Source organism: Calypte anna, chromosome 3, assembly GCF_003957555.1.
Source record: "Calypte anna isolate BGI_N300 chromosome 3, bCalAnn1_v1.p, whole genome shotgun sequence".
Lineage (NCBI taxonomy): Eukaryota > Metazoa > Chordata > Aves > Apodiformes > Trochilidae > Calypte > Calypte anna.
The window spans coordinates 2,103,759-2,116,317 of record NC_044246.1 but is presented as its reverse complement, the minus strand read 5'-3'; the positions used below and the strand labels follow the sequence as shown (position 1 = coordinate 2,116,317).

At 45.5% G+C, this 12,559-nt stretch overlaps 1 protein-coding gene across 3 annotated transcripts in view; it reads left to right on the top strand.

Annotated features, from left to right (window-relative positions):
* Nucleotides 1–12,559, top strand: part of FRMD1 (FERM domain containing 1) — a 42,163-nt gene that overhangs the window by 17,462 nt on the left and 12,142 nt on the right. For all 3 annotated transcript variants that reach the window (XM_030448667.1, XM_030448668.1, XM_030448669.1), the window contains exons 4-5: nt 8,846–8,922; nt 10,890–10,966. In XM_030448667.1, the coding sequence (XP_030304527.1) occupies nt 8,846–8,922; nt 10,890–10,966 (154 nt within the window). The remainder of the gene's footprint in view (nt 1–8,845; nt 8,923–10,889; nt 10,967–12,559) is intronic.

Genomic DNA, 12,559 nt, shown 5'->3' with positions numbered 1-12,559 from the left:
GTATTTACAGTGTGTGCATATATACACAGTGGCTGTGCCTGCAGGGAATTGGATTGTAATAAGGTCACAAAGTATGTAGATTATGCACAGGCTTCTCAGAGCTCTTTTGATCTTTGGTATGTGGGCAGCCAAATTGGGAGAAAAGGGGGGGCTTTTGTTCTCCTCCTTTGTTCTTACCTTCCACCTCTTTGTGGGGTTTTTCTTTCTCTCCTGTAGCCAAGTTGCTGGCCAGTGTGTTTGTCACTGAATCCAAAACCCTGAATCCAAAACCCTGGGTAGCTGTTGATCAGGAGGTGAATTTTAAAAGGACTTTGGGGCTGAAAGTGCTGCTCCTCTTCTGGAGTCACATGCAAAGAATTCCCAGAGGAGGGAAACTCAATGATTTGAGGGGACTGAAGGAGTGTGTGGGGGATGCTGGGTTTTGAAATATCCTGTAGGAAAAGCAAAGCCTCTTAGTCTGTGGCTTGCAGTCTGGTCTGCTTGGTCCTGTTGGTCTCAGTATTGAGCAGGGAACAGTGCAAGATGATGCCTGAAAGGAGCAAACTGATGTGAGTGAACACATTGCTGGGCTGCTGTGTGCATTGGCATCCCCCCACAACTCTTAGGAATTAGGAATGGATCTGTTCTCCTCCTTATTTTGCCTCCTCACACTTCCAGAAGTGTGGAAAGGACTTTTTTTCCCTCCAAAATTTTTCTCTTGAGTGTGTTATTTACTCCTCCAACTCTAGAAGACTGTTCCACTGATACAAAAATAAACTTTCAGGAGTCCTGAGTGAGGTTTCTTTTGCCTTCTTGTGAGTATGTGGGACAGAACAGTTTCACTTCAGCTTACTTATCTCTTTTCTAAGAACTTTTGCTTTTTCTGAGCAGAGCACTCAAACTAAGTCTGGAGTGAGCTGCTTATCTCTGGGAGGTCTGTAGAGTCTCCAAGAGATGCCATCAAGGTATCTGTTAGCTAACAAATGGATCTCTGCATTAAACCAGCACAGGTTTGTTTATTTGCTTGGTTTTTAGGGAGGTTTGTTGATTTATTTGTGTTTGGTTTGGTTTGTTTGGGGTTTTTTGGGCTGTTTTGGGTTTTTTTATGAGGAAGAGCTGAATGCTCTTTTTTTCCACAAACAACTGTGTTTCTGTGACTTTTTTTTTCCCCCTCTGTGACATTTTGTTACACCAGTTTTTGCATATTCCACTTGGCAGGACCAAACCTTGTCTATGTGCTGCTGCTTCCTCTGGTCCCTCCCTTTACTCAGCAGAAGTTCAGTCAGCTGACTGGAGTCTTGTGTGCTGGATTTGAGAAATTCTTTATTTTTTTTTATTAAAACAGCAGCAGGTTTGTTATTGGAGATGTGTAGCAAAGGGAGACTTCTGGTTTTCTGTTCCCCAGCTTATTTCCCACCCCAGTTTTGGCCAGCATGCTGGTTCCTTTCCCTTGCCACCAGTGGGTAAGTCTTGGTTCTGTTGCAGATGTAGCACTTCACATCTCTGCTGTTTGGAATGAAGGCACTGATTGCTTTTCAGGGATTTTTGGGTTTCACAGCAAGTTATCTCAAGATTCAGCCTGCTCAGACCCTGGGGAACTTTGACATTGCCCAGGGTTGTCTTGTGGGTGTTTAATTCAGCTGCCTTGGGCAGGCAGGAGGTGGGTGTGGATCCTGCTGTGAGGGTGGGGTAGATGTCCAAAAACTGGAGAAGAAACCTCTGTTTTCAGACTCAGATATTCCCCTCCATGCTTTCACCTTGTTGTGCTCCAGCTTTAAGGTGTCTTTTTTTTTTTTTTAAAGATACAACTCCCCTGTTTTAATAAGAATATATAAGAATATAATAAGAATATATTATTATATAATAAGAATATATTGATTTCTTACTGTGTGTTCACTTTAGGCAGTGTGATGCTTCTGTACTCAGAACAAGGTATTCTAATCACCTGCATCCATTACCTTGGTGCTAATTAGTCAAACAACCCCCTGACTGTCAGCAGCAGCAAGAGAATGAAAATTAAGGGATTTCTGCAGAACTGTAACCAATCACACTGGGTGGATTATCTGGATTAGGAGCCCATTTGACCTGCAGACACTGGACAGATAGACTAATGCTCAGTTGGTCTGGTGGCAAGTATGTGTGTGAGGGGGAGAGCTTGGGCTTCTTAATGCTGAGCAGAAGTTTAACCCCTAAGTCTGGCAAAATAAAAGCACTGTGCAAGCTGCAAACCAGGCAGCTCTAGGTCTTGGGGTGGGCCTTGCAGCATTCATTGCCTGAATTTGTTGCCTTCACTTTTTACAGATGTTGAGGGCAAATTTCAGGATTTAAGATGACAGTGGCAAAAGTTAATTTTTTTATTATTTTTTTTTTTTACTCCTTTTGTTCCTGAGCTTTTTATTCTTTAGTAGAAAACCTCCTTCAGCCAACTGTATGGAGAGGAGGAGGGGAAGCTTGCATCTGTAAGAAGAATTTGATCCCTTTGAAAATGAGGCTGAGGAGTGTCTGTCCATGGGAAGTCACACTGACACAGAGCCTGGGCCATGTTGCTCTGCTGGTCACAGATGATCAAGCAGGCTGGACCTTTTGTGCTACTGCTGAAGTGCATTTTTAACTTGTAGTTTGCTCAGTGGAAGCCCCAGCAGCCCTGCAAGGTTCAAACTGGCTCCCTAAGCTCCAGCACCTGGGTCTGAAGATTGCAGCTCCTGCTGCAGGGGCAATCTTAGGGAGTTCCCTCTCCTTAGCAAAGTGAATGCAGAGACAATTCAGTTCTCTAAAGCAAAACAGATTGTCAGCAGACAAAGAACAGCCAGGCCTCCTTTGTTGGTGTAATCCACATCCCATCAGATCCTTGGCTTCTTGTTGGACCCAAGCAGATGGAAGCCCATTGAGAAGGAGCAAATCTGCCTCTCTGGGTCCTCTTATCAGGTTTTCAGGCTGGTTCTCTAACAAAACCAAAATCCCTTTGCTTCTGCTGCCCTGCCTCAAGGATCATCCTTCAGTTATTACAGCTCTGGCTGTTCCCCTTGCCAAACCAATGCCTCCCAGCACAAGCTTAGCAAGGAGCTTGGTGTTTAACTCTGCCAAGACCACTCTGTCTCCAGTTAACTCTTCTGCATCCTCAGTATTGAAGTTCATGTAATATGCTACCATCTTTATATTAAGTAGGTGTCTGTTGTGACAAAGGGTCTCTTAAGAAGACAGATGACAACAAAATACCCTCTGATGATTTCTTCTCCCCAGACCTTCCCTACTGTTCTTGCTTCTGCCTTTCCTCCCTTAAATCTGCTTGAATAGTTGCAGCCAGCTTATGGATGCCTCCTGCATGCCAAGATACAGCTCTGTTTTAATGGCTTTGATACCCCAAATGACTTAAAGGCAATGTAAGAAAAACACATGCAGATATGGGCCACCTAGAGGGAATTGCAGGGGTTCTTCAAGAAGTATTTAATACTACTTGGAAGTACTTGCATGGTCTTCCTAGGAAGGCATTTTTTTCCCATACCTGCTGCCAGTTGTTTCAGCATCAGTGTCACATCCAGCCAAGTGCTCTCCTGCCTGAGGACTGCAAGAGGTTTGGTTGCTCCTGTGTGAGCCATGCTGGAAATGATTCTGCAGCTCTTGTGCAGAAGAATTAATCCCCTGTGGCTGCCAAAGGACCAGAGATCTTTGTCTTGTTGCTCACTTTAAGATGCCAGCATAAAATTCCTGCAGTACCCATCCATCATCAGGAAGAAGTGAGCCTCCATCTCTGCTTTCAGACCTCAGCAGTCCCTAACAGCCACACGACCTTGGGCTTCCTGAGTTTTCCTCTTTTCATTCTTCCCTCCATATATCTTCTGTCCATCCGAAGTAAAGCAACCTCAGCCTGAAGGTTTTCACTCCCAGCCTCTGCTGTGGTTATTCCCTTCTCCACTTGGGCTGGGTCTACTTCCCTGCTAAAGCTAAAAACTTGTCCTGGATAAAGTGCTTTTAGACCTCTTATTAAATTAATCAGCCAGGTCCTGAAGTGGACAAGGCTTGGTTTGCAAGGTAACCCCAGGAGAGCTGAGAAGGTGTGGGGAGGTGGTGGGAGCAGATGCCATGGAGTTAGGGATGTTCCCAGGCCAGCAGCACTTGGATGCAAAAGGAGTTTGTAGCCTGCTCTTCTTTAATAGACAAAAAAAATCCATGTTGGTCTTCAGCTAAGCAGGTTATGTGAAGTCTAAAAGATGTGCTATGAGGGATTTTTGAACACTGGTTGGGTTTTTTTGGTTGGTTTGTTGGGTTTTTTTTAAGCTTTTACTCTCCCTTAACCCCAGCATCCCTCCCAGTCTCTCTCCTGTTGCTTCTCAAGGGAAACAGTGGTGTTGCCACAAGGCTTCTCACAGCATCTGGGAGAACTTAAAAGCTGTAGCTAGGACTAATTTTCACCCCCACCTCTATAGAGCAAAAAAAAAAAGTATTTTTGGTGGAAGTTTGGCTTAGCACTTCATAGTTTATTTGAATCCTGATCTTCAGTCTAAATAATTATAATATCAGAACATATTTGACTCAACCAAAGGAGCTCATGGGATGTTCCTGGTCCTGAGCTCTGCCTCCTGGTAGGACAGGACTTAGCTCTGGAATTTCTCAGTGCTCCCCAAGGGACACAGGAGAAGAAGAGGTTACTGACAATCACCACCACTGACCTTTGCAGGACATTTACCTTTCCTAAGAAAGGAAATGGGGAGGCATTAGTTAATGCAAATTAATGGCTGTTAGAGTAGCAGTGACTCAGAACTGATTTGGCCCTGTATCACAGCTATAATTTTCTATTCCCTTTTTCCCTGCAGTGTAAATAATGCCTATTGTAAATCTGCATCACTCACCTGAACCCTGTCACTTCTTTCTGACTGGAGACCTGGTCCATTATTTTTTTGCAACAATTCCTGTCCTGTATTTCCTTAAATATGTAAAAGTGCTGAGCTGATTTTGTGGAGTGTTTGCAAACCTGGTGACTGCTTCATTTGAAGTGAGATTTGTACAGCATAAACTTTCCATTTCATTTCAGGGCTCTTAAAAGCTGAAACTGGGAGAAATATGTGAATTTCATGCCTTCAAGCCAGGCATCTGTGCTGTGTTTCTGGGGGTCCCAGGGCAGTGCATTGGTGTGGAATCTGTACACACATACAGGAGGGAACAAAATCATAGAATCATGGAATGGTTGAGGTTGGAAGGGAGCTCAGAGATCATCTCCAGCCTCATGTCCATGGGCAGGGACACCTCTCATCCAGCCCAGGCTGCTCCAAGCTTCATCCAACCTGGCCCTGAACACCTCCAGGGAGGGGACAGCCACAGCTTCTCTGGGCAATCTGTTCCAGAGTCTCAGCACCCTCCTGCTGAAGAACTTCTTCCTAACATCCCATCTAAACCTCTTCTCCTTCAGTTTCAATCCGTTTCCCCTTGTCCTGCCACTGGACACCCTTATGAAAAGTCCCTCTGCAGCCTTCCTGGAGGTTCCCTTCAGGAATTGGAAGGCAGCTCTAAGGTCCCCCTGGAGTCTTCTCTTCTCCAGGCTGAACTATCCCAGCTCCTCAGCCTCTCCTTGTAGCAGAGCTGCTCCAGCCCCTGGATCATCTTTGTGTCCCTACTCTGGACTCATTCCAACAGATCTGTGTCCTTCTAATGATGGGGACACCAGAACTGGAGCAATATTTGAGGTGGGTGTTTCACAAGCGCAGAGTAGAGGGGAAGAATCTGGATCTGCTGGCCATGCTGCTCTTGATGCATCCTGAGATAAGGAGCTGCTAGGATTTATTTCTAAGCTCTCTGCCAGTGCTGAGGTGAAATTCATCAATGTGGTGGCAGTGGCTGGAGGTGGATGGGTGCATATTTGCATGCAGAGATGTTTATAAGCCAGTTTCTGTCCTTCAGCTAAGGGAAGCAATGACAGTTTGTACCTGCTGGATGTCCAGCCCTGTTTGGATCCACAGACTGGGCACATTCTTACCTGGAAAGGTGTTTCTGTGCTGTCCTTCCCAGCACTGCTCTCAGGTGCTGCAGTTTGGTGCCCTCAGATGTGTTGAAGATGCTTTGTGTTTTCAAACCAGAAACACTCCTAGCATCTGGCAGAATCTTTCTTAAGCTTCAGCACTAATCCAGTTTAAGAGGGGGGAAAAAAAAACAACAAAAAAACCACCCTACAGCCCATGTAGGGCTGGGGAGGGGAAATACTTCTTTGTTTTTGTAGATGGAGGCTTAGACTGCAGGTTGACATTCCAGCAATATTAACTTCATTAAGGCAGGAATGCAGAACTAAATTCCTGCATGGGAGGGAGGACCAGGAGGATGCTGGGCTGGGGAGCAGAGGGATCCCAGGCAGGGCTGATACCTCAGGGTCTACTCCTTCAGCCTGTTTTACTCTGGAGGTTTATGTGCACCTCTCAGTAGTCCTGCTAATAACCTGGAGTCCTCAGATTTGGCATCTGGGCCCTCCCAGAGTCAGCTCTAACCTGATTAACACCCCAGAGACAAACAGGGGCTGTGGGTAACAGATGGGTTTATGCTTCTGGAACTGCTCTGTCATCCTTTTCCCCTTTCTGTCCCAGTATCCCTGTGCAGTGGGATGGCTGAGGGATAATTCCTGGGTTTCCCCAGGTGCTTCTGGGCACAGCATCATTCCTGAGGGAGAAGGGGGAGCTGAGCTTGTTGCTGGTTCCCTGGTACTCTCAGTACCCTCAGCACCCTCAGGTGATGGCAGCAGCCCTGCAGGCTTTACCCAATGCTCCTCTGCTGCCCAGAGCAGCCCCAGTCCTGCCAGGGAAGCTCCCAGTTAGCAAGTGACTTCCCCTGGGACTGCTGAAGCCATGGATGAACTCCTGGTCTTGTCCCACTCCTGGAGATGGCTCTGCAATTGCTTCCTAAGGCAGCTTTTAATTAACTTTTTAAGAAAAGCTTTACAGAGAGGCACTTAGCAGCTTGGCAGCTGATAAAGGACAGAGGCAAGTCCAGGAGGTGGATCAAGCCCATCTCTCTGCCTGACTGGGGCTTCTCTCAGCCTTTTTGAGGCAGCACCATCTGATCTGAATGGACTTAGAGAAGCAAGGGCTGGGGCCAGCACAGCCCCCCTGCTGCTCTGTCTTACAGACACAAGTGAAGAGACAGGTCCAGGATGCTAAAACCTCTCCCTTTCCTTGTCAAAAACAGCAGAACAACTTCTGTATCACCTTGTGTGCTGCCACACTTAAACTCCCTCCATTAAATCTCCAGGATTTCTGTCCAGCAGTTGGGTACTGTGCTGTGTGTGCATGTGACATGTCAAGCAAGCTAACAGAGCTGTCATTATATTAAAATTACAGCTGCAATCCCTGCAGTGCAGGAAAAACCATGGAGATGGAAACAGGACTCTTGGGGGATTGTCCTCTTTATTTGTGTCCAGTGGTCCTGGGATTTGACACCACTTCTGGCTACTACCAAGTGTGGTTTCTTTCAGCTGAAAGAGGTGCTTGACAGGGGGTTGTGTTGCTTGCTTGTTTTTAAAAGCTTGCAAAGGAAATATTTGCTGTGTCTGCTCCTGCAGGGAAGGGGAATGCTTTGGGAGGATGGCCATGAGGTATTTGAGGCCCCTTGAATACCTGCTGTAATGTTGGCCTCTGCCAGTCCTTCATCTGCTCTACAGAAACAAGTGCAGATGCTGCTTTGGATGTAAATTTCCATCAGACAATTTTAATCCCTGTTTTCCCTTTCCTTTTTTTTTTTTTTTTTTTTTTGTTTAAAATCAGAAAGCAAAAGCCAAAGCCTGGAAATCCAGGCTGGTCTTCAGGGGCAGGAGGTTATTTTGCAAGGTGGTCTTTCTTGAGGTTTTTGTTTTGGGGTTTTTTTTTGTGTGTTTTGTTTTTTGTTTTGTTTTGGTTTTGTTTGGTTTTGGTTTTTTGTTTCTTTTCTTTTTGCCCTATTCCCTATTTTTTTTCCCTATTCCTGTCTTCAACTTGTCACTTATCACTCAAAACACTTCCCTGGGCAAGACCAAAGAGTAGAGGGACTGATCAAGTGAATGTGGCATTGCTGCTGAAGCCTGAAAACACCCATGAAATCTTTTTTTTTTCAATTTTTTTTTTCTGAGACTTGAGAAGACTCAGAGGAAAAAAAAAATCTTCCACTGGCTGAGTTGTTTGGATTTGATAATTGGAAAGCAGTGTTAGAAAACACTTTGAAAGGTGCACAAAGCTCTTTCAAGATGATGTGCTGTTCACCCTCACCTGGGTGGAGAGCAAGTCCTGGTCCTTTGAGGCAGCTCAGGTTTTCCCCTCCTTTCATTCACTTTTTTACTCTATGAAAAAAACCTGGGTGTGAGCAGGAGACACCAGACCTTCTGAAGAGGGCATTTGGGTTTGGTCCTCCTCCTCCTCAGCATTTCAGAGGATCCTATTAATATGTAGAGGATGAAACCTGTCAGGTGCCTGACTCTGTCCACTTGCTTATTCCACCTTGGACCATGGTGCTACCTGATGGCAGAGTGGAAGTTTGGGCAGGGCTTGCTTGTTTAATAATAATAAAACCCTGCATCTGCTCAACTGACTGTACAATTAGCTTGGTAAGATGATGTTTCCCTTCTCTAAGTGGCTTCTTGCTTATAAAGCAAGAATTCTGCATTTCTGGCTGAGGTGTTTGGGAAACTTTAGCTCAGCATCTCTTGAATCAAGGTGTAGCTGAGCTTCCATCCATGGTGTCTGGGATAACACATGTACCTCAGAGACTCAGTGCCCTCTCCTTTCTATTCCTTGGTCAGCTTTGTTTTAAAGTGCTTGGAGACAACTTGTATAGTCATCTAAGTATATAACAAAAAAGGTTTTATGATTCTCTAAGCCTTAATAATTAACATCCAATGCTTTTTCCTCTTGTCTTTCAGATAATGAATATGTTTTCATAGACCTGGAGCAGAAGCTTAGCAAATACTTTTCAAAGGAGTGGAAGAAAGACACCAAAGTAAGAGAGATGGTTAATTTTGGAGGCTGCTGCTTTGCTATTGGACTACCCAGTAAAATGAAAGATTCTTAATCAAAGGTCCATGAAGCATTTCTTGGAGATGATTTGCAGAATGCTGTGCAGTAGCAAGATGTAGTAACTTGTGCTAAAGCAGCTTTACCTGAGCAATAGTAACCACATGGTTTCTGCTTAGCTGGAGGGTGCTCTTCCTTTTGAACTTAGTGGAGCCTGTGAGGAGTCTGATGGTCACTTTAGGCTGTTAGGTTAAGGAGAACATTTTGTGGCTTAAACCTGCAGACCACTGGAGCTGTGACTCTTCCAGAGCTCGTGCAAAAGGGCAGGGGAGCAAGAGGCAGGATATGCTGTTCAGGAGGAGCCCTGAGTTCTGTGAGGACAGACACCCCTGCCAAAGGAGAGGCAAGCTCCATGCAATAAAGATGAGCCTATGGAATTGTTTAGTGCTGGCCATTCAGACATGATAATGCCTGCTTGTGTGTGTCATTATTAGAGGAGCCACAGTCTGAAACAAAGTGTAGCATGCAATTACATTCAGAGATCTTAATTAGCTCGTGATGACTTTTCCCACCTCCCTTCAGGGTTTTCTTTTGCCGAGTAGGCACGCTTGCTCTTTCTGCTGCTTAGAGAAGTTTGCAGCTGACTGGTGAGGTTCAGGGCTTCTTCTTATCCCCTGCTGCTTCTCCCAAGTGAGGGTCACTTCAAAGACACCTGCCAGTTGTGTGTCCAGCCAGTGAGGGTGTCCCAAGGCAGGTGATCCTGGTCACCTTGGGATGTGCTTTGTGGTTGTTCTGAGGCTGAATTCTTGCAGCACTTTTAAGTGTCTTTAAGTGTCACTTCTGATGTAAGATGAATCATACAAGTTGCCCTTGGCAGTACTGAAGTCAGAGAGGAGTGACCTATAGCAAGTGACCCTGCTCTGGCAGGGATTTGGACCTGATTGTTTCTCAAGGTCCCTTCCAGCCCCCAACTTTCTCTGGTTCTGTGATGGGACTGAGGTAGCGGACAGGGATTTAACTCCTCTGGAGAGGTTTTGGGTTGTAGAGCCCCACCCAGCTGATAAAATAAGGTGACTGTGAAATAAAATGTGTATATTTGCCTGATGCTCAGGAAGTTGCTGTCTGCATCAGATGTGCACAGCATGCCAGGGACATCCCAGTGAGCTGGGTCTGACCAGGAAAGCTTTGGAGCAAAGTAATCTGTATGAACAGTAAAGATATGGGAGGCAAAGTATGAAAGATGAGAGAGTGAGCTAGTAAGATAAGATGTTCCTTCCCCACACTTTTTTATTTTTCTTTCTTTTTTTCCTCCTGTTTAAACAAGCCTGGAAGTCTGGAAGTAGGGCTGTAGCTAACAACAGCTCCCTTGCTGGCTTTCTTCTAGCAGAGATCTTCAGCATGCAGCAGACAGCAGTGTCTCCAGTGGGTCTGTGGCTGCAGGAAGGTGTGAATAACTAACCAGGAGCCTTGCCAAACAAAAGGAGAGGGGTTGATATCAGGCTGCTGTGCCTCAGCCCGGGGCAGTAGATGCTGAAGGCAGCAGAGACAGAGAGCAGCTCACTCCTGGGAGTGCCCTGGTGAGGTTGCAGCCCTGCCAAGCTCTGCCTTCAGCGCCCCTGTGTCTGCAGTGCTGCCAGGTGCTGAGCTGGGTAACTCTGGGCCAGGCTGGGCATCCCCAGGGTGTACTGGGATTCTCTTATCCTTTCTCATCCCCCTCCTCTAAAGCCTTCTGCCATCCCTAGGATATTTTGCCATTCAAGCTGTCTGAATGTTTCATGATGCCTCGTTGTTGTCAGCCTCAGAGACAGTCAGATCCCCACCAGAACTTGCCAAGAGCTAAGTGGAGAAATAGAAAGGAAAAAATGAGCCTGGGAGCAGAGGATGTTACCAGATGGGGTAGCAGGAATTTGGGATGCTCAGTGTGATTTAACATGTCTTCTGTCTCTGCTCTAGGGAACAGAGAAATTCAGCCCTCCCTTTGTTGCATTCTTTAGAGTGCAATACTATGTAGAAAATGGAAGAGTAATAAGGTAAGTTCCCCTCTGTGGTACTTACTGGGTTTTGACTTATTTACTGTGTTCTTAAAAACCAAGACAAGTAATGTTTCTTTGTTAAGCTCATCCCTGTGAGCTCTAGCAGAAATAAGCTTAAAATGCCCTTTCTTTTAAATTTTATTTTAAGTACCTTCAGAGACTTCCTCACCCATCCGTGAATGTTTTCCTCCTGAATCATACCCCTTATCCTAGGAAAACTCTTTTTCCATCTGCCTTGAGTAAGCAGTATCAAAATATATTTAGCATTCTTCTGCTTGTGGCTTTTTGTTGTCTGAAAACCATCAGGTGGATATACCCTGACCAGAGCCTGTGCTAATAATTTAGGATCTGGTTGGCTTTTTTGTATCTGAGCTCTGTGCAAGTCTACTCCCAGAAACTGAGTTTTGTAAAGGGACAAAAGGAATTACTTCATAAGTTAGAGAATTTTGCATTTCTAGTCTATTCATATGGAATATGGGCTGCACTCAAAACACCACCACCCTCACCCACAGCACAGAACAAAGGATGAGGTAGTTAAAAATGAACAACTGACAGAGTTGATTTGCATCAGCACTTCTGGCGTGGCTGTGACCCCAGGGCAAGCCAAGAGCTGGGATCATTTGGGTGGATTAAAATCTTTACCAAATTTTCTGGCATTTGTTCTCGTCTTCAACAAAGCTTGGTGGTTTTCTTGTTTTTCTCTCACCACAGTCTTTCATTTTGGATACAGAGGATTCTTTCTTCTGGAGTCTGTTTGGCTGTTGAGTGTTTTTTATTTGGTTTTGGGTTTAGGTACAAAAAGAAGTTGCATTTAATTCTACCACCCCAGTGTGCATCTCCTGTAGCATCACAAGAGGCTTTCTCTTGCACTGCTCCGTAAATTGGAGGTTTGTGGGGCCATGCAGAGGTGGTTACTTGACACCTGCAAACTACACACATGTTTTTATGAGCAGTCCAGCACCTCATCTGTAGGTACACAGCAGCAGCTTGCTCCCCATGAGCTCTTACAGCAGGAGTGTTATCAATGCTGTGTGATAGTTCTGCCTTATCAGACCATCCCTTTCAAGCAGCTTGAGGAAGAAGACAAAAACAAGCCCAAGGCTCCAGTGTCTTTTGATCTACCTTACAGGGAATTAGCTGTTGAAAAGTCCCTGGAGCCTAAGGCAAGGTGAAATGAAAAAGCAGTGCCAGGTTTAGAGGGGAAAGGAGGGCAGGTGTGCAAGAAACAAGACTGGGATTCCAGGGGGTTGTCTCTCCTGACTGCTACAGACTTTACAGAGAAACAGAAGGGCTTGATCTAGTCAGTCTCCAAAACAGGTGTGACATGATTTTTCTTTCATCTGCCTTCTGCCCTCACTTAGATATCATGCTTCTCAAGATAGAAGCTGCCACTTCCCATGTTTGTACAACACTTAGTGGGAGAAGACCTTGATCTTGGCTTGATGCTCCCTGCACCCACATTAACTGCATCAGGGTGGCATTGGCACACATCAGGGCTGTCAGAGTTTAATCCCTCCTCTCAGAAGGTATTTGAGGGGCCTTGTCTGAACCTGAGCTTCCTTTTCTCCAAGCCAATTTGCCTTTGTGCCT